The sequence below is a fragment of the Hemitrygon akajei genome, chromosome 14, assembly GCF_048418815.1.
Source record: "Hemitrygon akajei chromosome 14, sHemAka1.3, whole genome shotgun sequence".
Lineage (NCBI taxonomy): Eukaryota > Metazoa > Chordata > Chondrichthyes > Myliobatiformes > Dasyatidae > Hemitrygon > Hemitrygon akajei.
This window is the reverse complement of record NC_133137.1, coordinates 65,082,546-65,109,334: the sequence shown is the minus strand read 5'-3', so window position 1 is coordinate 65,109,334 and position 26,789 is coordinate 65,082,546. Positions and strand designations below refer to the sequence as shown.

Genomic DNA, 26,789 nt, shown 5'->3' with positions numbered 1-26,789 from the left:
TCATCTTAATGTGGATTTATGAACCCTTCCTCACAGACACCTGTACCTGTTCCTATGGATTCCGGAACCTTCTGGATTGCCATCCTAGGACTCTGTTTGAGTAAGACTTGGGAGGAACTGTTTTCAGACCTCCACAGTTTGTGAGCTAAGATGCAGTGCACTGTTAATTTTTGGTTAGGGGAGCAATTGTTTTAATTGTCTATATTTTGGGTAGGTATTGAAAATATATTTGTTTAACATTAAAATCTGTGTCTATGGTCTATGGCAGCTGGCATGTAACAAAGGAAACTGGTACACCCTAAGAAAACTCACACAGACATGGGATGTACAAACTCCTTACAGAAGATGCTGGAATTGAACTCTAAATTCTGACACCGCAAGCTGCTATAGTGTCATGCTAACTGCTACACTACTGTGGTGGCCAGGTTCTGTCTAAGCTGCCCATCTCCCACCTCAACTCTGTCCTTATGAAGGATTTTTACCTGAAATGTCAACAATTTCTTCACCTCCACAGATGCTGGTCTGCCTGCTGAACTCCCCCAGTGATTTTTACTCTGGATTCCACCACTTGTAGTCTCTTGTTTCTCTCTCTAATGGATCTATATATTGTAATTCACAATAGAGAATGATGCTTGGTGTTCATCTTACTGACAACCACCACAGTTTTTGCAAGCATATTAACCATGTGATCCAACATTGTTCTTGGTGTGGTACCAATAACAGAATTCTCCCAATTAGTTTGAAGAAACCTCACGCAGGCACAGTGTCAAAATTAGAAAATACACAGATGGAAAATACACAAAGAAACAGAATGAAATGGAGAAATACTGTTGCGATTCAAAAGTAGGGAAAAGAGGCAGAGGAAAATACTATGACTTTTAGATTTCCAATACGAGTGCCTGTAATTTCAAAATAAAATTTAAAACTGGAGAAATTATTTAACAGTAATTAAGCCATCACATTCTTAGCTTTCTAATGGGACCTTTCAACACATTATTCAGCATGTGCCAATGTTCACAGACATTGAATATATATACCATTAAGGACAATCACAATGAACTGTTTGAAACATTGTATCTTTCACAGCAGCCTTTGTACTTCCGTGTTTAACTGCACATCTGTGTTCTAGAATTGCAGTCAGATATAAAAACTGAGTTTTGATAGCCTCTGTTAATCCTATGCCAGATTTTATACCAAAGAGGCTTCATTCTGAGATGAGGAGCTCCTCCGTGGCATTCTGCCATGGAGCCCAGCTTCGTTGTTATATTATTACACATACAATTTTCATTCTATGGGATTAACTCTGACTTAATTTTGTACCTTTTTTAGGAATGGGTTCTATGCCTTGGACAGTAAATTCTGAAATATATCCCATGTGGGCAAGAAGTACAGGGAATGCAATGGCTTCTGGAGTCAACTGGATTTTCAATGTCCTTGTATCAGTGACATTTTTGCATTTGGCAGAGCATCTCACATATTATGGTAGGAGATGAATTTCACTTTACTAAATGTTCTTTAATATATTATATATTAACAGATAATTGTAAAATGTTGGCTCCCACTGGCTCAATTTCATGTCTAAAAGTACTTGCTATACAATATACAACACATAGTTCTCAACAAAACCATTCTAGATCATTTGAAGGGATGTATTTGGAATACATAATGAATAATCAGCACCAACTGAATAAAAAATCAATAGGTGATCATTTTGTAGAGAAGAAAGTTTTCAAGGATCTGAAATTCAACTGTATTTTCAATACTAAACATTCTTATATTGTTGTGTCACCACTGGTATTTTGTCTCAAATTTATTTTTGAGAATTCAATAGAATACACTTCAGAGCTAGGATACACTGTATGATTATACAGTGTGTTTGACACCACTGCCTGGCAATAAATTTCTTGATAAGTAAATTCTGATGGATCTCTTAATTCAGAATTTAGCGTAATTCTGACTATTTAATCAATTGATCAGCTTGCATAGTGAAAGGAAAACAATTTTTAAAGTATTATATACTGCTCTAAAGTTTTAATCACAAAGCTTTTGTTTCTATCCAATTTGTATTATTATAATTGACAGTCCTAATTATTTGTTGTTTTTTCTTCCTTTTCAGCAATGGTAACATTTTTATTTGTGCCTCCATCACTGCTAATAATCAATGTAAAACTTTATTCCTTAAAAATGTTTAAGGTATATTTGTAGGTGCAATATCAATTTAATGGACTTAAGGATTTACTTGTGCCTCAAGTTTAATTTCTAAAACAGGCATGATTTTGACATTTTATCCATCTCCTAATTTTCAAACATGTTTATTTATTCACTTTATTTGTATCAACAAAATTTTGACCTTTTTGTAACTGAGTGAATTATATAATCATACCCATCTGGTTAGAGATTAGGAATAGTAAAGGGAAAAAAATCACTGATGGGAGCTGTTTGTCGGCCACCGAATAATAACATCACAGTGGCACAGGCAATAAACAGAGAAATATCTGAGGCATGTAAGAATGGAACAGCAATTATCATGGGGGACTTTAACTTGCAGATAGATTGGGTGAATCAAGTTGGTTGAGGCAGTCATGAGGAGGACTTCATAGAATGCATCCGTGATGGCTTTCTTGAACAGCATGTTGCTGAACCTACAAGGGAACGTGCTATCTTAGATCTGGTCCTGTGTAATAACACAGGTAAAATTAGTGATCTTGTAGTTAGGGATCCTCTTGGAAAGAATGATCACAGTATGAATGAATTTCTCATACAAAAGGAGAGTGCAATAGTTCAATCTAAAACCAGTGTGTTATGCCTGAACGATAGACAAATAGGTGCAGGAGTAGGCCATTCGGCCCTTTGAGCCAGCACCGCCATTCAATGTGATCATGGCTGATCATCCACAATCAGTACCCCGTTCCTGCCTTCTCCCCATATTCCTTGACTCCGCTATCTTTAAGGGCTCTAACTCTTTCTTGAAAGCATCCAGAGAATTGGCCTCCATTGCCTCCTGAGGCAGAGCATTCCATAGATCCATAACTCTCTGGGTGAAAAAGTTTTTCCTGAACTCTGTTCTAAATGGCCTACCCCCTTATTCTTAAACTGTGGCCTCTGGTTCTGGACTCCCCCAACAGCGGGAACATTTTTCCTGCCTCTAGCGTGTCCAATCCCTTAATAATCCTATATGTTTCAATCAGATCCCCTCTCATCCTTCTAAATTTCAGTGTATACAAGCCCAGTTGCTCCAATCTTACCAGGGCCCTGTACAACTGCAGAAGGACCTCTTTGCTCCTATACTCAACTCCCCTTGTTATGAAGGCCAACATGCCATTAGCTTTCTCCACTGCCTGCTGTACCTACATGCTTACTTTCAGTGACTGATAAACAAGGATACCTAGATCTTGTACTTCTCCTTTTCCTAACTTGACACCATTCAGATAGTAATCTGCCTTCCTGTTCTTGCTACCAAAGTGGATAACGTCACATTTATCCACATTAAACTGCATCTGTCTACTCACCCAACCTGTCCAAGTCACCCTGCATTCTAACATCCTCCTCATATTTCACACTACTACCCAGCTTTGTGTCATCTGAAAATTGGCTAATGTTACTTTTAATCCCTTCATCTAAATCATTAATGTATATTGTAAATAGTTGCGGTCCCAGCACCGAGCCTTGCGGTACCCCACTAATCACTGCCTGCCATACTGAAAAGGACCCGTTAATCCCTACTCTTTGTTTCCTGTCTGCCAACCAATTTTCTATCCAAGTGAGTACCCTACCCCCAATACCATGTGCTTTAATTTTGCCCACTAATCTCCTATGTGGGACCTTATCAAAGGCTTCCTGAAAGTCCAGGTACACCCTGGCTCTCCCTTGTCCATTTTCATGGTTACATCCTCAAAAAATCCCATAAGATTAGTCAAGCATGATTTCCCCTTCATAAATCCATGCTGTCTCGGACCGATCCTGTTACTGCTATCCAAATATGCTGTTATTTCATCTTTTATAATTGACTCCAGCATCTTCCCCACCTCTGATGTCAGGCTAACTGGTCTATAATTTCCTGTTTTCTCTCTCCCTCCTTTCTTAAAAAGTGGGATAACATTAGCTAACCTCCAATCCCCAGGAACTAATTCTGAATCTATAGAACATTGGAAAATGATTACCAGTGCTTCCACAATTTCTAGAGCCACCTCCTTAAGTACCCTGGGATGCATACCATCAGGCCCTGGGGATTTATCGGCCTTCAGTCCCATCAGTCTACCCGAAACCATTTTCTGCCCAATGTGAATTTCCTTCCATTTTCTCCGTTACCCTAGGTCCTCTGGCCACTATTACTTCTGGGAATAGAAACGACAGTGAGATGAGGGAGGAATTGGCTAGTGTAGACTGGGAACACAAGCTATATGGTGGGACAGTTGAGGAACAGTAGACTACTTTCAAAAGTATATTCCAGTTAAAAGCAAGAACAGTAAGGGTGAGGAGAGCTAGCCCTGGATAACAAAAGAAATAAAAGAAGGCATTAAACTCATGTTCATGCAAACAAACTTGCTAAGACTAGTGGGAAACTGAAAGATTGGGAAAACTTTAAGTGAGCAGTAAAGAAAGGGAAGATTATGAAAATGAGTTAACACAAAATATTTAAAATAGACAGAAGTTTTTATAATTGAATAAAGCAAAAAAGGGTGGCTAAAGTGAATGCAAATCCCTTGGAGGGCGAGAAGGTGGAATTGATATTGGGTAATGAGGAGGTTTTGACTAACTTTTGAGAGCCCTGGTCTTCATAGTGGAGGACACATCTAACATGCCAAAGAGAGATGTTATGGATGCAATGGAAGGTGAGGACCTCGAGATACAACAGCTGTCACTAAAGAGTTAGTGCTGAGCAAACCTGTTGGCCTGAAGATAGACAAGTCCCCTGGTGCTGATGTAATGTATCCCAGGGTACTGAAAGAAATGGCATTAGTTATAGTCCAGGCTTTGGTGATGATTTATCAAAATTTTCTGAATTCTGGGCATGTCCTGGCAGATTGGAAGACGGTGAATGTCATGCCACTGTTCGAAAAAGGATGTAAGCAAAAGGCGGGTAACTGTAAGCCAGTTAGTTTAACATCTGTAGTTGAGAAAATGCTTGAAGCTGTCATTAAAGAAGAAATAGTAAGGCATCTGGAAAGAAATGGATCCATCAGGCAGATGCAGCAAGGGTTCAGCAAAGGCTGGTCCTGTTTGACAAAGTTACTTCAGTTCTTTGAGGATATAGTGAGCGCAGTGGATAGAGGGGAACAGATGGATGTTATTTACTTGGATTTCCAGAAGGTGTTCGATAAGATGCCACATATGAAAGACATATCCATAAGGATACATAGAGTTAGAGTGATGAATTAGCATGGATAGAGGATTGGTTAACTGATAGAAAGTAGGGAGTTGGGATACATGAGTGTTATTCTGGTTGGCAATCAGTGGTGAGCAGGGTGCCGCAGGGGTTGGTGCTGGGCCTGCAACTGCTCACAATATACATTAACGATCTGGAAGAGGGAACCGAATGTATTGTATCTAAGTTTGCTGATGATACTAAATTGAATGGAAAAGCAAATTGTGTAGAAGATACAGAAAGTCTGCAGAGACTAAGGTTAAGAGAGTGGGCAAGGGTCTGTCAACTTGAAATACAATGTTGATAAATGGGAGGCCATCCACTTTGGAAGGTAAAATGAAAGATCAGATTATTATCTAAATGGTAAAAAATTGCAGCATGCTGCTGTGCAGAGGGACTTGGGAGTACTTGTGCATGAACCACAAAAGGTTGGCTTGCCAGTGTAGCAGACTATCAAGAAAGCAAATGGAATGTTGGCCTTCTTTGCTAGAGGGATTGAATTAAGGGCAGGGAAGTTATGCTGCAGCTGTATAGGGTATTGGTGAGGCTGCATTTAGAGTACTGAATGCAGTCCTGGTCTCCTCACTTGAAGGAGGATATACCGGCTTTGGAGGCAGTGCGGAGGAGGTTCACCAGGTAGATTCCAGAGATGATGGGTTAGACTACCAGGGGAGGCTGAGTCACCTGGGATGGTACTCACTGGAATTCAGAAGAATGAGAGGAGATCTTATAGAAACACATAAAATGATCCAAGGGATAGATAAGATAGAAGCAGTGAAGTTGTTTCTACTGGTAAGTGAGACTAGACCGAGGGGACATAGCCTCAAGATTCAAGGGGGGGGGGGGGGGAGGAGTGGGTTTAGGATGAATATGAGGAGGAACTGCTTTTGTCAAAGAATGGTGAATCTGTGGAATTCTCTGCCCAGTGAAGCAGTGGAGGCTACCTCAATAAATACATTTGTCAAGGTTGGATAGATCTTTGCATGGTAGGGGAATTGAAGGTTATGGGGAAAAGGCAGGTAGGTGTAGATAAGCCCATGGCCAGTGATGATCTTACTGAATGGCAGAGCAGGTGCGATGGGCCAGATAGCTTACTCCTGCACCCATTTCTTATATTCTTATGTTATCAGTGATATCAATTGCTTTCCCATCATCCACCAGATGTCGTATTAATGATTTAACTTACTTTCTACTTTTACATTGCAGGTGTTTTCTTCTTGTATGCTGGTCTTGCTACCTTAGGATTGTTCTTCATTTATGGATGCCTTCCAGAAACTAAAGGAATAAAGTTGGAGGAAATTGAAAGCTTGTTTGAGAACCGACTATGCACATGTGGCCTTCTGAATTCTGATGAAGGTCGGCACATTGAATATATTCGAGTGAAAGGAAGCAATTATCATCTTTCTGATAATGATACTTCTGATGTAGATTGATCTGCTGTGGTGTCTTTTATTATTGCTCTAAAGAATCATGGAGTTTTGGTGTCCATCTTCCCTGCTTCTGGCTTGGTGATTGATTCTGCACTTCGATGCTGCTGCTTCAACTTAAACAAATCATGTTTCTTTTCTAATCTCTCTAATTCTATTAGTCATTGAAAACCATTATATTTTTGTTTTATAGCCTCTAGTCCACTTGTTCAAAGAGCTGAAAATGAAGATGGCATTGTGTGGTATACAGGTGGGCAAACAAACATATTCTGAATTACATGTTAACAGCACTTGCTGCTGCCATTAGGTTCTGCATCAGTCACTCATGCAGATTAAAGATGTAGCAAGTAGTCATTTCAGATTATAATACCTTTTATATTTATAATCTATAATCTTTTAAAAAAAAGTCAACCATCTTAGCTTAATTTTAGTACGCTTATTTGTTAACCATGTAAAGCCAGTATCCTAAGTAGCCTGTGGTAGTGTATTCAAGTGCTGATGGTCTGTATCATGTTCTGCTCAATTTCTCTTCTGGAAAACACTGATTCTTCTTCAGGTCTACACAGAAGTTGAACTTTCTCAGAGGCAACAACATGACTTTCTGTCAACTTTATCATTTTTGACACATTCTCGTGATCAGTTACATAGCAGAGATCTTCAGCAATCTGGCATCTTGGATAATGAAGTGTGTTAAGACCAAAATTTAGTAGGAAATAACTTAAGGAATATTTGAATATTAATTAGAAGATAGTCTTAATTGTGGATGAGAAGTGTATTACCAGTGCCTAGTCACACTGTCAAAAGTGCTAAAACGATTTATATGAAGAGTAATTATTTTAAGAGACATTACCACTTTAAGATAAGTTCCCAGCTTTCCCTGTGAAAGTACTAAACTTTACAAGGTATCATCTTTAACGACTGAACAAAATCTGTGTTATGTGACAACATACATATCACATTTGAGTTTTAAAGTCACAAAGCAGTTTAACTTGTTTTCAAAATGGAAGATTACAAATTCTGACAGAAGACTACTATATGGGATCCTTGTCTCCAAATCTTTCCCAGTTTATGAAGAAATACCTTTAAAATGTCTTTTGGAGGTGGTGTTTGTCACTATGTAGCAGACAAGTGGCCTTTGACTTTCAATTTTCTATCATTGCTATCTATGGGTGCTAAAGGTTGACGGTTCATATTACTTAACACAACTCTGCTAAGATTCAACAAGTACTTGTGGGAACTGCAGAAAGTAAAGCAAAATTATATTGGATTAGTATATTTTTAAATGTGCAATTATTTTGCTGCTTATTTTCTCTAAACTTATTCAGAGATTCCTATTTTGTTGGAGATAGAGGCTAGAAATCTCCAATTATCTTGATAACCAAAGAGAGATTTGAACACACCTGTGGTAAATGCTGCATCCCACAGAATTAAATATGAAAAATATCCATTTTTTTGGAACAACGTACCACCAATCTCAAGGCAGACAGCTTTTTAATTGAGTAGCAGATAGTACAGTACAATATTATGTAGCAGTTGTTTTAAAGGTATCAATGAAAACCAAATATTGTTTGCTATCTGTGCTCAAATGCAGAAGGGAAACATTCACACCAAACTGAACTTCTACTTAAATTATATTGAATTCCTCATTAAATCTAGCATTTTTAGTACCTTACTACGAACCTACATCATTTGTTAAATCATGGTTAGTTTACAGAATTTTTTTTTTAAATGGGCAGACCAAAATTGTATTATTTTGCATTGCAGTGTGAAGTAATTATGTACTTTTTGGTTTTAAAATACTACAGTCAGAGCATAATGTATCTTAAGAATTCAGTACTTTGAAATGTATGAATAAGTCACTATTAATGAAAAAATAACCTCAAAAGCATTGACAAAAATCACTACTCAAAATGAGGCACATTTTTATGTCTGAAATTGTGTCTCTGGTGCAGACTATGTTAAGCATACTGTCAGTTCTTAAAATAATATCTTGAAAGGAATTATAAGACTTACAGTTTGGTACAGTAGACCCCTCTGAGACTTGAAATACCAGACTAATGTTATGGATGTCTCCAAAATTTATTCACTCTAATGCCAACAGTTTGCTCATTTGTTAACTTTGCACATATAAAAATTAACTCTTTGTGATACTGCTATATTTGTTAAGAAGTGCCTCAGGTCACTGTTTGGTGAAAATGGAAAAAAGAATTTTGTTATCAGACATCATTCACCAAAGCTTGTAAATTCATAATAAATTTAGCCAGGTATTTCAAAGTAACAGAAGTAAATTTGCCTATAGATTTGCTAGATAATAGTCTGGTCAAGTTACATACTTATTAATTACTTAAGTGCTTATTAATTACTAAATTATTGCAATGGTTTCACCAAACCATTGTGCATGGTTTAAATTGTGCATATTTTACTGTGCGTATTTTAAATTTGGTCTATTAAGTGTTTCATCTGTCCACACTACATAAAAATCAACATTGTTAAATGCTTGTGTTGTACCAGTGTATTTCTATATGGAACAGATTATTCTGTTTATTGATGTAAAAATATTCTAATTGTAATATTGATAACCTGACAGAATATTGCACAGTTGAGTATATTTTTCATGCAGAATTACATATAGATGGAGACCATAAAACTGGACTGAATGTATTTTTAAAATGTTAGTTTTCATGCACTAAGCTGTGCACATCTTCCAATTAAGAACTGAACTTCAGAAATGAAGGTGTTACATTTAGATGGTATGTATAAATCAAAAGAAGGGGACCCTTTATTGGATGATGGATGTCTAACGGTAAAATTTTTAAAGAGTACTTTGTAGCTGGTTGAATATTTTGGGATTACCAAGGTAATCTTTGCAATGTGTACTAAGAATTGTACTTCAAAGCTACTATGATAAAATGGTGGTCATAAATAACAATACACATAATGAATGTAATATTTATAAACAAAGTAATACTGATATTTATAAATACCTGTATAGTACTTCTTAACACTAAAAGGTAATGTTCCAGTGAAACTGATTAATAATCAGAATCCATTTTCCTTTATTCTGTTTTTAATGTAGTTTCCGATGAACATTACTGATATGAGCCAAAACTATTCACCATTTGTTAAATAACTGGAATCTTACAACATTCAGAAGTTAATTCTAATAACTAATACAAAAATATACTGTTTTACATAGTACAGGAAATAAAAGATCACCATGAAATGTAATATTTAGATACCTTGGCAATTCCGACACAGTATTCAATTTTTAAAAATGGGTACTGGGGATAACTGTATCATCTGGGAGACCTAAACTTTATTAAAATATAATATTTGTACATTAGTGTTGTAAAATCAGTTTTGTTAATGTTTTAATAGTTATGCTTTCTATAAAATTATATGGATCTAGTTATTGAATTGTTGACTCAAATGAGCTGTCAAGGAAAAAAATAAACATTTAGTTGATCAGCAATATTGTGTTATCTTCAAATATAATTTGATATTTAATATAACAATGTCAAATTAGCATTGTGGAAAATGAAAATCCACAATTTAAAAATGTTAAATGCAAATAAGACAAAAAAACAGTTTCCATGTCTGGCACATTCAAGGTTAAGTATCAAAGAATTTATATTCCTATCCAGAATCAGAACAAAATTTTAGTATCTTTGCTGTGAAATCCCGTATTTTAAAATCTTTCAAGGCCAAGAGATGTGAAATTTGATTTCCTATAAACTCAGTTTACTAATAAATTTAATATGTATTATTGATATGCATGGCTTCAAACTGAATAAAACACTTGGATAAAAGAACTTTACCATATTCTTCCAGATTGGCCTACAGTGATCCCTACATTTAATATTCAAGGAAATATATTCTTTTGATTTAGGGTTTAGTTGTGTAATCCATTGGTATAACCAAATAATTATGAAGGATCAGCAATTTTATATTCAGATGTTGAAGGAATTAGTATCAATTCAAAGCACTGTTAATTTTTCATTTGAAGTTGTGCTTAAATTTCAAAGAATGAATGGAATCTGAAAGGATACAAGCAAAACTGCGTAAGATGAAAGAGGATGCAAGAGTTGTATGTTGTACAGAGGGGTACTGGATAAAAGGAGAACAATATTTCAAGAATAAATAGAGTTATTGGTTGTGTGGGTGAACAAGTGTGTGGTTGCTAAAAAGAATGGATGGATGTGATGCAGCTGTGACAGTGAGTTTAATGGCTGTAGTTGAAAAGAACTGGGTGCAAAGCAATAAAAATGGGTTTCCATCAGCAGAATTAATGAAATGAAGTTTCAAAGAAAGAGAGTGAACTGAGGATCCAACCTATCACAGGCGTCATCTCTATCTCCAACCCTCCTCTGCAACTTAACAGTTGATCTCTAACTTCCAGTTTAGATGCAGGTCATTGAACTGAAATATTTTTTCCTTCAACGCTGCCCGATGTCTGTGATTCTGGCAGTTTGTGAGTAACTTCATACAAAAATACTTCTATACATGGGTCACTGAATGATTATGAAAAGGAAGAATTTCATCCATATGTTGCAATACTGCAGTTAAGTAAAACATCTGCGCATATCAGTGGAAATCATTTCAATTTCAGGCTCAAACATGGGATCCATTTCGTCCATATAACTTAATGCCATAGAAGCAATGAATTTATCCACTAAGTCAGTGACAAAGTCATTTTGTAACAAAATAGTTCAGTAAAAATAAACCAAAATAACAGCTGAATAGTATATACATAAAGTTGAGTTGTTAAGGACAGTAGTTGCTAAAGTTTCAGAAAAATGATGGACAGAGAGCTATAATTACCAAAGCATCATTGAACATAGTGTATTTTAACAAGTTAGTTTCTGTCCCTTAGCCTTCAAAGATATTTTATATGCTGGAGAGTTTATCTGTTAATTCCTTTTATTACATTCTGAATCCAGTTAAGTTGCAGACAATTTTCATTTTGAAGTGTTTACCTTTTGAGCCTGTGGAAGTTGAATTTCACTGTTGCCACAAATACTGTGGCTTGAAAGCGAACCACTGTAGTTTGCATTAATTTTGGTCTTGCCTTCATTTTTGTTTTTTTAGACACTTTGTGCCATTCACTACTTCCAAATGCATCCTGCAGCCGAAATTCATATCATTTTCAGCTTGACTATCCAAACAGTGATTTTTTTTGTTTAACTGAACTATAGTGGCTCCTAGTGGTTTGCTCAAGACAGTTTTGGTCATCTTCCACATTGGTTACTTCTTTGCCACATAAAAAAAGACTCTCTGCAACATCAGATAAATTGCACTGAATAGCAACATTTGACCAACCCATATATGTCAATGAACTTTCAGTCTGTGTCCATGCATCTTGACCATGAGATGACGTATGTACAACATTTTGCTCAAAAGTAGGAGCCTCTGACGAACAATACATTAAAGATGGTACAAACTGATGTTCATTTTCTTTCTGTTCACCACTGACCCGGTGTGTACTATTTGATTCTCTGAAGTTTTCATGACGTGGTGCACATTGGCCTTTGAAGTTTTCTCTGACAACCTTGTCATCAAGAAGCTTTTCCTGAACACTGCCTTTGCTTAGAACTGAAGCATCAAACCGTACATTTTGAACATCTAATTCTGACTGGAAAAAGAAAACACTCACCAATTCAGTTAAAATTACATGACTCCTTTTAATTGTAATCCATAAAAGAACATTTTTTCAGATGCAGCAGAAAATCAAGGCATTTATGGTAACAGTTCTGGAGTAGTGAAGAAAAACAAATGTCAGTATGATGATGAGGTTGAGTACAGTGATATGTAACAAAGTGTAGCTTCATCTTTCTGAGATTCAGTTTATCCCACTTTTTTTTTTAAATGTTGGGAGATAAATTCTTAGACGCAATATTAATTTTCTTCTACTTACTCAAGACCTAGTCCATCATTTATTACTTGTATGGTTAAAATCATGCCTATGTGTATGAAAATGTTTTAATTGTGTAGCTGTCCAGTAAAGTATCTTCTTTAGTAACTCCCCTCTTCACGGTAATATCCAGACAAATTCCTTTTTTCCTCAATTATATAACACACCCCACATCATAGGATAAATTCCTAATGAATACATTCATGGAGCATCTTGGCTATCTCACTGCTAGACTCATCTTTCCTTTACTTTGGGCTGGATATGAGGACTATTTAATACTGAGATTCTTTGGGAAAATGCTTCTAGCTACAAAACCAAGAGAGTATAAAGCAATAGCCAACAGCATCTTTCCCTCTTAGAACATGGTACATTTAACTCATTACAGGCCCTTTGGCCCATGATATTGTGACCTTTTAACCTACTCCAAGGCCTACCTACATAGCCCTCCATTTTCTATCATCCATGTGAATCTCTTCAATACCCCTTGCGTATCTGCCTTTGTTCCATATGCTAACCATTCTCTGTGTATATAAAAAACCTACCTCTGACACCCCCTGTACCTTTCTCCAATCATCTTAAAATTATGATCTTTGTATTAGCTATTTCCACCCTGGATGTTCACTCTATCAATGCCTCTTATCATCTTATACGCCTCTCATCTTCCTTTGTTCCAAAGAGAAAAGCCCTAGCTCACTCAAACTTTCCACACAAGGCATGTTCACTAATCCAGGCAGCATCCTGGTAAATCAACTCTGCATCCTTTCAACACTTATTCATCCTTCCAATTTTGAGGTGAATGGAACTAAACACAATACTCCAAGTCATGTATAGAAGTCACAAGAAGCAGGAGTCCCAACACAGATCCCTGCAGAACACCACTGGTCACTGACCTTCAGGCAGAATACGCTATCTAACCTCTATAGGCAAGCCAATTCTGAATCCATGCAGCCAAGTGTCCCTAGATCTCATGCCTCCTGATCTTCTGTGGGGAACCTTGTCAAAAAGCCTTGCCATATAAAATCCATATACATTAGCTTTATTTGTTACATATACATCAAAACATAGTGAATGTGTGGTTCACGTCAATAGTCCAAGGATGTGCTGGAGGCAGCCTGCGAGGGTAGGCATGCTTCCAGCATTAACAAAGTATAAACAAAAAATTCTGCAGATGCTGGAAATCCAAAGCAACACACTAAATCCTGGAGGAACTCAACAGCTCAGGCAACATCTATGGAAATGAATAAACAGTTGATGTTTCATGCCGAGACCCTTCTTCAGGACTGAAAAGGAAGGGGGAAGAGAACAAAGCAAGCAAAAAAGGTGATCAGTGAAGCCAGGTGGGTAGGAAGGTGAAGGGAAGGAATCTGAAAGGAGAGGAAAGTGGACCATAGGAGAAAAGAAAGGAGGGGACCCAGGAGGAGATGATAGGCAAGTGACAAGAGGTAAGAGACAGAGGGGAGGGGGAAGGGAAATATCTTTTTGCCAAAAGGAGAAATTGATATTCATGCCATCAGGTTGGAGACGACCCAGTTGAAATACAAGGGGTTGCTCCTCCACCCTGAGGGCGGCCTCATCGTGGCACAAGAGAATGCCATGGATCAACATGTTAAAACAGGAATGGGGAGAAGAGTTAAAATGGTTGTCCTCTGGGAAGTTCTACTTTTAGTGGATGGAGTGGAGATGCTTGATGAGGCGGTTCCTCAGTTTATTTTTAATTTCTCTCTCCCTCTACCTACCTTGAGGAACCTTATCAAATGTCTTCCCATGCAGATTATATATATTGTTTTACCATCATTAAAAACCTTAGTCATTTCCTCAAAAAAAAACGTAAAAGTTTGTAAGCTTGTACAAAGCCATGCTGACTGTCCCCAAACAGGCCATGCCTTTCTAAGCGTGCATAGATGATATTCTTTAATACCCTCTCCAAAAGCTTCTCAACTAACATGAGGCACACTGACCTATAATTGTACTGGATAATCACAAATCACATTCTTTAACAAAGGCACAACAATTGCTACTCTCCAGTCCTCCAGAAGCCTATTGCTGATGACAGAAATCCTTGGCAAAGCCCTAGCAATCTCCTCACTTCCTTCTTTCAAATCCAGGATATATGTCATTAGGTCCTGGGACACAGCTCTTTAAAAGATCTAACATTACCTCTTCTTTAACCTCAAAATGGCCCAGCACATTAGCATGTACACTGTTTTCACTATCCTAATAATCTTTAAATTAATAATTTTCATATTAATTAAACATTTATGATAACATTAAAATCAGCAAATTAAGAGCAAAGGTAACAAGGGTGATGCAATAATAATGAAGAAATTTACATATAAATTGTGCAAACTAAAACAGTAATAATATGGAAGATTGGACATACACCAAACTGCTGCTGCTGGATCTGGAACTACCAACACTGTGTTGGACAAACTTAGCAGTTGAGCAGTAGCCACCGCTATGTAGGAGATAGCTGCCTGGATGGAGTAGATGTAGAGAGGATGTTTCCATTTATGGGACAGAATCGGGACAGAGGGCACAGCCTCAGAATAGAAAGGTGTCTTTTTGGAACAGAGATCAGGAGGAATTGCTTGGTGAATCTGTGGAATCAATGCTGTGGCCTAGTCACTCAGTATATTTAAACAGAGATTAATTGGTTCTTGATTGAAAGGGCATCAAAGGATGCATTGAGAAGGTAGTACAATGAGATCAAAAGGGAAATTAATTCAGCCATGATTGAATAGCAGAACACACTCAATGGACTAAATGGTCTAATTTGGCTCCGATGTCTTACAGTCTTAATGGTATCTGTATGAAGAAAGCAATTGAAACCCTGCACTAACGTGGAAGATGAACTCACAGAGGGTATAGGGATGCCTTTTAGATATGTTGACAAACAACAAATAAACAAACAAATTTGAATCGAATATACTAATGAAAGATCTGGGAGTTAAAAGGGTCTTTAGGAAACTTAGATCATGTGACAGAACCAAATCAATTTCAGTCTTTGTGTAGAATTCTAACTAAAACAAGATTGTTAAGTCTGATTAAAGCAATTTGTTAGCTGATGATGAAAGATTGTAAAACTATCAAATCAAGACCATAAAACATTAGAATTAGGGCATATGGCCCATCAAGTCTGCTCCGCCATTCAATCATGCCTGATTCTTTTCCTTCTCCTCCTCAATCCCATTTCCCAGCCTTCTCTCCATAACCTTTGATGTCATGTCCAATCAAGAATATATCGATCTCTGCCTTAAATACACCCAATGACCCAGCCTCCACAGCTGCATGTGGCAACAAATTCCATAGATTCACCACCCTCTGGCTAAAGAAATTTCTCCGCATCTGTTTTGAATGGACGCCCCTCTATCCTGAGGCTGTGCCCTCTTATCCTAGACTCTCACACCATGGAAAACATACTTTTCAGAGCAGATGCAATAGAGGTGTTTAAGTGACTGTTGGATGGGTACATGGAGCTTAGAAAAATAAGAGTGCTATGGGTAACCCTGGGTAATTTTCTAAATTAACTACATGAGCTGTAGGTTTTCTATGTTTCTATCTACTCTGTCCAGGCCTTTCAATGTTTGAAAGGTTTCAATGAGATCCACCCCCCTCCCCCCACCATCCTTCTAAGTTCCAGTGAATACAGATCCACAGCCATTAAATGTTCCTCGTATGATAACCCTTGCATTCCTGGAATCATCTTTATTAACTTCCTCTGGACCCTCTCCAATGCTAGCACATAAGAGGAGGAGCCCAAAACTCCACAATACTCATGGTGAGGGCTCACCAGTGCCTTATAAAGCCGTAGCATCACATCCCTGCTCTTGTATTCTAGACCTCTCGAAATGAATGCCAACATTACACTTGCTTTCATCACCACCGATTCAACCTGCAAGTTAACCTTTAGGGTGTTCCGCACAAGGACTCCCAAGTCCCTTTTGCATCTCAGATTTTTGGATTTCCTCCCCATTCAGAAATTATGTGCACGTTTATTTTTACTAACAAAGTACATGACCATGCATTTTCCAGCATTATATTTCATTTGCCACTTTCTTGCCCATTCTCCTAATCTAAGTCCTTCGATTTCCTCAACACTATTTGCCCCTCCAGCAATCTTCATATCATCTGCAAACTTGGCAACAAAGCCATCTATTTCATCAACAAAATCATTTATATACAGCATAAAAAGAAGTGGCCCCAACACCAACCACTGCAGAACACCATTAGTTACTGGCAGCTAACCAGACAAAGATCCTTTTATTCCCACTTGCTGCCTCATTCTAATCATACAATGCTCTAATCATGTTAGTAAGTTTCCAGTAATACCACAGGCTCTTAACTTGGTAAGCAGCCTCACGTGTGGCACCTTGTCAAAGGCCTCTGAAAGTCCAAATATACAACATCCACTGCATCCCCTTTACCAATCCTACTTGTAATCTCAAAGAATTCCAACAGGCTTGTCAGGCAGGATTTTCCCTTAAAGCAACCATGCTGACTTTGTCCTATCTTGTTCTGTGTCACCAAGTACTCCAGTACCTCATTCTTAACAACTGACTCTAACATCTTCCCAACCACTGAGGTCAAGCTAACTGATCTATAATTTTTTTTTCTGCTGCCTTCCTCCTTTCTTAAAGGATAGAGTGACATTTGCAATTTTTCAGTCCTCTGGCACCATGCCAGAATCCAATGATTTTTTTGAAAGATTATTGCCACCACAATCTCTATCACTACCTCTTTAAAAACCCAAGAGTGCAGTTCACCTGGTCCAGGTGACTTGTGTACCTTTAGGTCTTTCAGCTTTTTGAGCACCTTCTCCCTTGTAATAGTAACTGCACTCACTTCTCTTCCTTCACACACTACAACATCTGGTACACTGCTAGTGTCTTCCACAGTGAAGATTGATGCAAAATACTCATTTAGTTTATCTGCCATCTCCTTGTCCTGTTATTATTTCTCCTGCCTCATTTTCTAGCGGTCCTATATCCGCTCACATCTTTTATTTTCTTACCTACTTGACTTTCTTACATTCTTACATGCTTTTTCTATCCACTTTGATATTTGTTAACTTGCTTTCATATTTCATCTTTTCCCTTCTAATGATTCTTCTAGTTGTTCTCTGTAGGTTTTTAAAAACTTCCCAATCCTCTATCTTCGCACTAATTTTTGCTTTGTTTTATGCCCTCTCTTTTGTTCTTACATTAGCTTTGAGTTCCGTTGTTAGCCACAGTTGTACTATTTTGCCATGAGTATTTCTTCATTTTTGGAATACACATGTCCTGTGCCTTCCTCGTTTTTCCCAGAAACACACGCTGTTGCTGCCCTGCTGACATCCCTGCCAGCAGCTCCTTCCAATTTACTCTGGCCAATTCCTCTCTCATACCACTGTCACTTCCCTTACTCCACTGAAATACTGCTATGTCAGTATTTACTTCCTCCCTATCAAATTTCAAGTTAAACTCAGTTATATTGTGATCACAGTCTCCTTAAGCTCCCTAATCACCTCCGGTTCATTACATAACACCCAATCCAGTCTAGCTAATATAGTAGGCACAACAGCTCTAAAAAACCCTCTCTTAGGCATTCAACAAAATCACTCTTGAGATCGATAACCAACCTAATTTTCCCAATCGACCTGCATGTTAAAATCTTCTAAGACTATCAGAATATTGCTCTTTTGACACATCTTTTCTATTTCCTGTTGTAATCAGTGGTCCACCTCCCAGCCACCATTGAGAGGCCTGTATATAACTGCCATTAGGGTCCTTTTACTCTTGCAATTTCTTAACTCAATCCACAAGGATTCAACATCTTCCAATCCCATGTCACATCTTTCTTCCGATTTTGTGCCGTTCTTTACCAGAAGAGCAACACCATCCCCTCTACCTACCTTACTATCCCTCTGATACAACTTGTAACCTTGGACAATCAGCTCTCATCTACAACCATCCTTCAGCCATGAATCAGTGACGGCCACAACATTACCTGACAATCTGAAATAGTGCAACAAGATCATCCACCTTATTTCTTATACTCAGTGCATTGAGATACAACACTTTGAGTACTGTATTTGCTACCCTTTTTGATTTTGCATCCCTAGCGTACTGATACCCTGTTGGCTGCGACTATGTATCATCACCTTCCTGACAGTATGACTGCAAGCAATCTTACTCTTTTACCATCCGTCCTATCCTGAGACACATCATTCTGGTTCCCACCCCCCTTTCAAATTAGTTTAAACCCTCTCCAACAGCTCTAACAAACCTGCCTGCGAGAATATTAGTCCCCCTCGGGTTCAGGTGCACCCCGTCACTTTTGAACAGGTCATACCTCCCCCAGAAGAGATCCCAATGATCCAGGAACCTGAAGCCCTGCCCCCTGCACCAGGCCACACATTTATCTGCCAAATCATCCTGTTTCTACCCTCACTGACGTGTGGCACAGGCAGCAATGCAGAAATTACTACCCTGGCGATCCTGCTTCTCAGCTTTCTGCCTCGCTCTCTAAAATCTTTTTTCAGGACCACTTTGATTTTCTTTTCTATGTCACTGATACCAATATGTACTAAGGCATCTAGCTGGTGTCCCTCCCTCTCCAAACTGTTGTTTACACAATTTAAGACATCCCTGACCCTGGCACCTGGGAGGCAATACACCATCCAGGTGACCTGTTCACATCCACAGAATCTCCTGTGTTCCCCTCACTATCAAGTTCCCTATCACTACCGATTCCCTTCTTCTCTCTCTTTCCCTTCTGCACCACGGCCCATGCTCAGTGTCTGAGACCCAGTCGCTGTGGCATTTTCTCGGGAGGTCATCCCCCACAAAAGTATCCAAAGCCGTATACTTATTTTAGAGGGGAATGGCCACAGGTGTGCTCTGCTCTAACTACCCATTTACATTTCCATTCCTCCTGACAGTCCCCAGCTCACTCACCTCCTGCAACTTTGGGGTGACTACTTCCCTGTAACTCTGATCAATTATCTCCTCACTCTCCCAGAACTCCAGCGTTCAGCATGAAGAACACACAACAGCCATTTACTATACCAGAAAACAGAAAAAAAAGGAAACCTTGACAGAAGCTTACCCAGAGCCAATGCATCTTCTGAGCAGAAACCTCCTTTGAGCCAAAGTCTGACGATTCTACTCTCGTCACTGGCCTACTCCTGACAATGGCTGCCCCGCTTGTCCTTCCTGTATTTTTATTTTGTTTACAGTGCTCTGCTGCCGCCATTGATATGGTCTCTGCAATGGCCAAATGCCTGTGAAGCTCTCTTTTAAGTCAAGTTGTATTTATTGTCATGTGCACAGGGATGGTGAGATCCAGTGCAATGAAAAACATGCAGCAGTATCACAGGCATATAGAGGTAACACAAAATGTAAATTTTAAGTAAATTATACAATATATTAATGAAAAAAAACAATAGCCACCATTTAAAGTTTCATTACATCATTTCCAAGAAATATTTCTTCTTTTAAGGTAAACACTGCAAGAGTGTCGTTATGGATTTTCAACAGATGTTAAAACGGGTACCAAACAAAAAGATAAGACTTCTAATAATGTCAAAAAAAAACACTAAACCTGAGGATTGGCAACACTTCATTACTTAGCAAAGGGTAAACAGAATATGGAAATAGTCTAGCAATAAGTTTAACAGTAGACTATAAAAGTATGTGAGGAAAAAGTTACTGTGGATCCATTTCAGGCTGAAACAGGAGTAATTATATTGGGGAATAAAGGAATGCCAGGGAAATTGAAAGATTCAAGGAAAACAGAAGAGGTCAAAGAAATTAGCTTTATATCACCTATAACTGAGAATACATTATACTTTTTCAAATTCTGGAAGGGCCCTTTTTATCAACAAAGAAAGTTAGGGGGTATCTAATTTTGTTACCTCTAAGATCCCTTTTGTACATTTTAATACTATTACTGATTCGATTGGAAGATATTTAATTGTCACTGGTTTATTATGCGGTCAAAAGGTAGCTTTGGTGTGTGTACGCACCTAATTCAGTCAGTCCTGAATTTTTTAAGAAGCTTTTTTCTGAACTACTGAATCTAAATTAATATAAGGTGATCATGGGCAGTGACTTTTAATTGTTGTCTAAACCCGGCGATTGACAGGTCATCAACCAATCTGTCACTTCCTCATAAAGTGGCAGCCTGTATTAATTCTTTTCTATTAGAATATGGCCTGGTCGATATCTGGAGATATAAACACTCTAATGACAAAGATTTTTTTTTGTTTTTCCACACATTCATCATAAATACTCAAAGAATTGATTACTTTTTTTTAGATACATTGTTGCTATGCTCCATTGTTAAGTGTGCGTATGACATCATTGCGCTGTCAGATCACATGCCTGTGAAATTAGCCCTGAAGCTCTCTGATAGTTTTTTTGGAAAATGTCACAGTGGAGATTGAATCCCGTATTGTTACAGGATCCAGCTTTTGTTAGTTTTATCAAGGAGCAAATTTATATATTTTTTGAACTTAATACAACTTAAGGAATGTCAAATTTGGTTATTTGGGATATGATGAAATCCTTTCTTAGGGGACAGATAATTTCATATTCAGCAGCTTTAAGAAGAAAAACCAAAGCGGAACTTTTAGTGATTACTAATAAAATTAGAGAGATAGATAAAGCGTATTAAGACCTACTGAAGATCTATATAAGGAAAGAGTTGAACTTCAAACACAATATGATCTGCTTTTGACCTTTCCCATCGAGCAGCAAATTTTTAAATCTAAAAGTCTATTTTATATACATGGTGATAAATCAGGTAAACTGCTGGCTGGTCATTTAAAGGTAAACATGGTCAGAAGATAGATTTTGAAAATATGCAGACCAGATAGAACTGAAACATTAGACCCTTATGAAATTAATAAGATATTTATGGATTTCTATTCCAATATTTATAAATCTGAATTATCTGACAATACTATTATTATGAACAGATTTTTGCAAAAATTAAATATACCTAAAATTTTGATCCAAGATATTAATACACTAGATGCACCTATTAAACAAGAGGAAATAGCTAAGGCTATATCTTCTATGCAACTAGGTAAAGCTCCGGGACCAGATGGATATACAGTCGAATTTTATAAGGCCTTCAATGAAATGCTTACACCACATCTTTGTCAAACTTTCACTGATTCTACATCCTCTGGGAATCTTCCAAAAACTTTTTATGAGGCGTTAATTTCATTGATTCCTAAAAAAGGAAAAGATCTATCTGAATCTGCATCCTATAGACCTATCTCCTTATTGAATGTGGATTTTTAAATTCTCTCTAAGATTTTAGCCAATAGATAGATTTGAGAATATTTTGCCTACTGTTATCTCAAATGATCAAACTGGATTTATTAAAAATAGGTATTCACATTTTAATATTCAAAGATTGTTACAGATTATTTATTCTCCCTCAGTTAAAGAATCTGAATGTATCGTGTCTCTGGATGCAGAGAAAGCTTTTGACGGGGTGGAATAGCCTTATTTGTTCCAGGTTTTGAAGAGGTTTAATTTTGGTCTGGGATTTATTTCCTGGGTCAAACTGATTTATCAAGCCCCGATGGCTGCGGTTATAACTAATAATCAAAAGTCTCCTTATTTTAGACTATATAGAGGAACCCGTCAGGGTTGTCCTCTCAATTTTTTATTATTTAATTTGGCTTTAGAACCACTTGCTATTGCTCTTCGGGATTCTAATTCTGTTCAGGGTATTAAGAGAGGGGATAAACTATATAAGGTTTCATTATATGCAGATGATTTATTAGTTTACATTTCAGACCCTAGGAAATCTATTCCCTCTATGCTATCCATATTTACTGATTTTAGTATTTTCTCTGGATATAAATTAAATTTTCATAAAAGTGAATTATTTCTCATTAAATATTACTCAGATTATTATGATCAAATACCCTTTAATATTGCTAAAAATTATTTTACCTATCTTGGTATTAAAATTACTAAAAATTTTAAAGACTTATATAAGTTCAATTTCCTTCCTCTAATTGAATATACACAACAAACGTTTTCCAAATGGTCGCCTATGACGATGTCATTAATTGGCCGAATAAATGCTATAAAAATTGTAATTTTACCGAAATTTTTATATACGTTTCAAGCGGTTTCATCCTTTGTCCCGAAAACATTCTTTGACAAAATAGATTATATGAACCTGTCATACATTTGGAATAATAAAAGTTCTAGAGTGCAAAAATCTTCATTGCAAAAATTAAAATACATGGAGGACTGGCATTACCAAATTTTAGATTTTATTATTGGGCAATTAATATTCATTATATCACCATTTGGATTTATGGTATAGATAATCAGGATTATCCTTCATGGTTAGAATTGGAGGAAAACGCGATAAGGGGGTTTTCTCTGGCTTCTTTACTGGGAGCTCCTCTTTTTTGTTCTCTAGGATAGGTAGACAAGGTCTTAGTCCTATTGTTAAATATATATTAAAAATTTGGTTTTAATTTCACAGATTTTTTGACTTAAATAACTTTGTTCTTTCGAGTAATATCCATTTTAACTTTTTTTTAAACCATCAATTCTGGATAAGGCTTTTTTAAATAGAAAACTAAAGGAATAAAAACTTTTTTTAGATTTGTTTTTAGAGGATTGTTTGATGCCTTTTTCATAGTTAGTGGATAAATATGATATATCTAATGCACAATTTTTAAAGATATTTTCAGTTAGGAATTTTTTTTTTACGTGATTTCTTACCGAATTATCCATTTGTTCATTTACCAAAAATGATAGATGCTATTTTTCAGCTCAAACCATTTCAAAAAGGATTGGTAGCCATTATATATAAACGGTTAATGAATTCATGTATGATACCTAATGATAAGGTTAAATGTGCTTGGGAAATGGAACTTCAGGACTCACTTTCAGGTGATCAATGGAATAAAATTTATTATTTAGTTAACAATTCATCTATCTGCGCCCATCACTCCTTGATTCAGTTCAAGGTAGTGCACAGGGCACATATGTCAAAAGATAAACTAGTGCATATATTTTCTAATATAAATCCCACTTGCGATAGATGCAACGCTGAGGTGGCTACTCTAACTCATATGTTTTGGTCTTGTATAAAGTTAAATAATTTTTGAAGAGATGTTTTTAGAACGTTATCAAAAGTCATAGGTGTGGACTTACAATCTAATTCACTTATGGCAATCTTTGGGATTACTCCAAAGGAAGCAGGAAATGTTCCTGCTTCCACTTAACATGTGATAGCCTTTTCAAATTTATTGGCTAGGAGAGCTATTTTGTTGCATTCGAAGGATCCTAATCCACCTACTGTTTTTTTCTGGCTCTCCTTCATTATGTCTTGATTAAGCTTGGAGAAAATTAGAAGTTGGACGTTTAATACATCTTTCAAATTTGAGCAAACCTGGCGACCTTTTATTCAATATTTTATATGATCTAAATTTTTTCTTTATTTTTGTTTTTTTGGTAATTTTTTTTCTTCTCCCTCTGCGAAGTTTCAGATTTGACCAGAAGGATTTTTTTTGTTTTTTTTTTGCAATTTTATCCTCAAATGGACTGCCCAGTCCCCTTTTTATGTTTTAGGTTTAGTGTTTTTTCTTAATAATAGAAAATTTCCAGTCTTTTTTTTTGTCTGAATTGTCAAGAGGAGTTGTGGTTCTCTGTTTATATATACTAGCCTAATATATTATACATGATTTTGAGTGTATATCCTTTTCTTTGTTTGTACGTTTATTGTATTATGTATTTGATATAACTTCTCCTTTGACTTGTATCCATTCATATAATTTTTTTAAATCAATAAAAAAAATTGAAAATAAAATGACAGGGTGAACCAAGTACATATACATTTAGACTTTAAAAGGAGTCTTTGACAAAGTGCCACTCAAGAGATTATTAAACAAAATTAGATGCACAGTATTTGGTTAACAAAACAAAAAATAAAGAAAGAATTGGGCATTTTCAGGCTAGAAAGCTGTGACCAACAATGCTTTGCCTGTATGGAATTTAAACCAATGGTTTAAAATTAGGATATTTAATATAATATCTGAATTTGCTGATTCATAACAGTGCAGGCTTTTAGAAGAATAAAGAAAGGGTTCAGGAGGGGTTTGGTAGATGTAATGAATAGGCAAGAATATGGCAAGTGTGCAATCATCCATCTCAATAAAAAATTACTTCAGAATGGGAAGAATTGGAGATATATTAATGTTCAGATAGGGTAGCTGGCCTTGCACACTAATGATTGAGAGTTTACATCGTACCCAGTAAGCAAACAGGAATGGAAACAATAGTCCAGGTGATCTTTTTAAAACGCACAAAATTCTTAACTGATGTGAAAGAGTTTATGCAAAGTTTATGTTTCATTGGTTGGAGTGTCTAGAACCCAATGTCAGTCTAAGAAAAAGCAGCGAGCCTTTCAGAATAAAGTTTACAAGAAATTTTCCACCTCAATATTATTTCAACATTGATTTTTTTCCCCACTTCAGAATAGAAATTTATATATTGAGGATATCAAACTTTAGGGAATAAGGTGGGAGAATGGCAAAGTGGTTAAAGAACAAATACAATTTTGTGGAACATTCATGGAATGGATGGAGGCCGGTGACTAGCGGGGTGCCTCAGGGATCTGTTTTGGGCCCAATGTTGTTTGTAATATACATAAATGATCTGGATGATGGGGTGGTAAATTGGATTAGTAAGTATGCTGATGATACTAAGGTAGGAGGTGTTGTGGATAATGAGGTGGGTTTTCAAAGCTTGCAGGGAGATTTATGCCGGTTAGAAGAATGGGCTGAACGTTGGCAGATGGAGTTTAATGCTGAGAAGTGTGAGGTTCTACATTTTGGCAGGAATAATCCAAATAGAACATACAGGGTAAATGGTAGGGCATTGAGGAATGCAGTGGAACAGAGAGATCTAGGAATGACAGTGCATAGTTCCCTGAAGGTGGAGTCTCATGTAGATAGGGTGGTGAAGAAGGCTTTTGGAACGCTGGCCTTTATAAATCAGAGCATTGAGTACAGAAGTTGGGATGTAATGTTAAAATTGTACAAGGCATTGGTAAGGCCAAATTTGGAATATTGTGTACAGTTCTGGTCACCGAATTATAGGAAAGATATCAATAAATTAGAGAGAGTGCAGAGACGATTTACTAGGATGTTACCTGGGTTTCAGCACTTAAGTTACAGAGAAAGGTTGAACAAGTTAGGTCTCTATTCATTGGAGCGTAGAAGGTTGAGGGGGGATTTGATCGAGGTATTTAAAATGTTGAGAGAGATAGATAGAGTTGACGTGAATAGGCTGTTTCCATTGAGAGTAGGGGAGATTCAAACGAGAGGACATGATTTGAGAGTTAGGGGGCAAAAGTTTAAGGGAAACACGAGGGGGTATTTCTTTACTCAGAGAGTGATAGCTGTGTGGAATGAGCTTCCTGTAGAAGTAGTAGAGGCCAGTTCAGTTGTGTCATTTAAGGTAAAATTGGATAGGTATATGGATAGGAAAGGAGTGGAGGGTTATGGGCTGAGTGCGGGTAGGTGGGACTAGGTGAGATTAAGAGTTCGGCACAGACTAGGAGGGCCGGAATGGCCTGTTTCCGTGCTGTGATTGTTATATGGTTATATGGTTATATGAATGGCTAATTCCTACATCTAATGTTATAATTACTGTTGGATCCCTTCAAAAGGATCTCTCAGTGAAATGAACTGCACTTAGCCTTTGCTTCTTTACAGAAGCCTCAGCTAGGTGTAGTTGTGTTTCATCCAATATAGCTACGTAATGTTCATGTCATAAGTGACAGATAATATTGATACACACTCACCATATCAGAAAATACACTGCAACAACTTTCTGTTTCTTTTGGCGAATAGCTGGGAGATTGACTGCTTTCTGGTGAATTACTGAGCACTACAAAAAGATATATTCAATTGATTAGTGAAGAATTGGTTTTATTTCAATTAGCCAACAAGAATTGTCCATTTCAAAAGCAGTAATTACTATTAATCACTACTTCATTTAAAACAAGATGTGAACAGGCCATTCATCTTAGATACCAATCACAAATATCCACACTCCAG

General features: G+C 37.0%; 1 protein-coding gene across 4 annotated transcripts in view; it reads left to right on the top strand.

The window, feature by feature from the left end:
* Positions 1-26,789, top strand: part of LOC140738647 (proton myo-inositol cotransporter-like) — a 209,156-nt gene that overhangs the window by 141,150 nt on the left and 41,217 nt on the right. Inside the window, exons 9-12 of one of the 4 annotated variants that reach the window (XM_073066267.1) lie at positions 1,330-1,482; positions 6,572-6,721; positions 6,986-7,042; positions 7,349-10,264. In XM_073066267.1, coding sequence (XP_072922368.1) covers positions 1,330-1,482; positions 6,572-6,721; positions 6,986-7,042; positions 7,349-7,365 — 377 coding nt within the window. In that variant the 3' untranslated portion in view covers positions 7,366-10,264. Of the gene's footprint in view, positions 1-1,329; positions 1,483-6,571; positions 10,265-26,789 lie in introns of those variants that run through there. The other 3 variants (XM_073066268.1, XM_073066264.1, XM_073066265.1) reach the window with 3 other exon arrangements.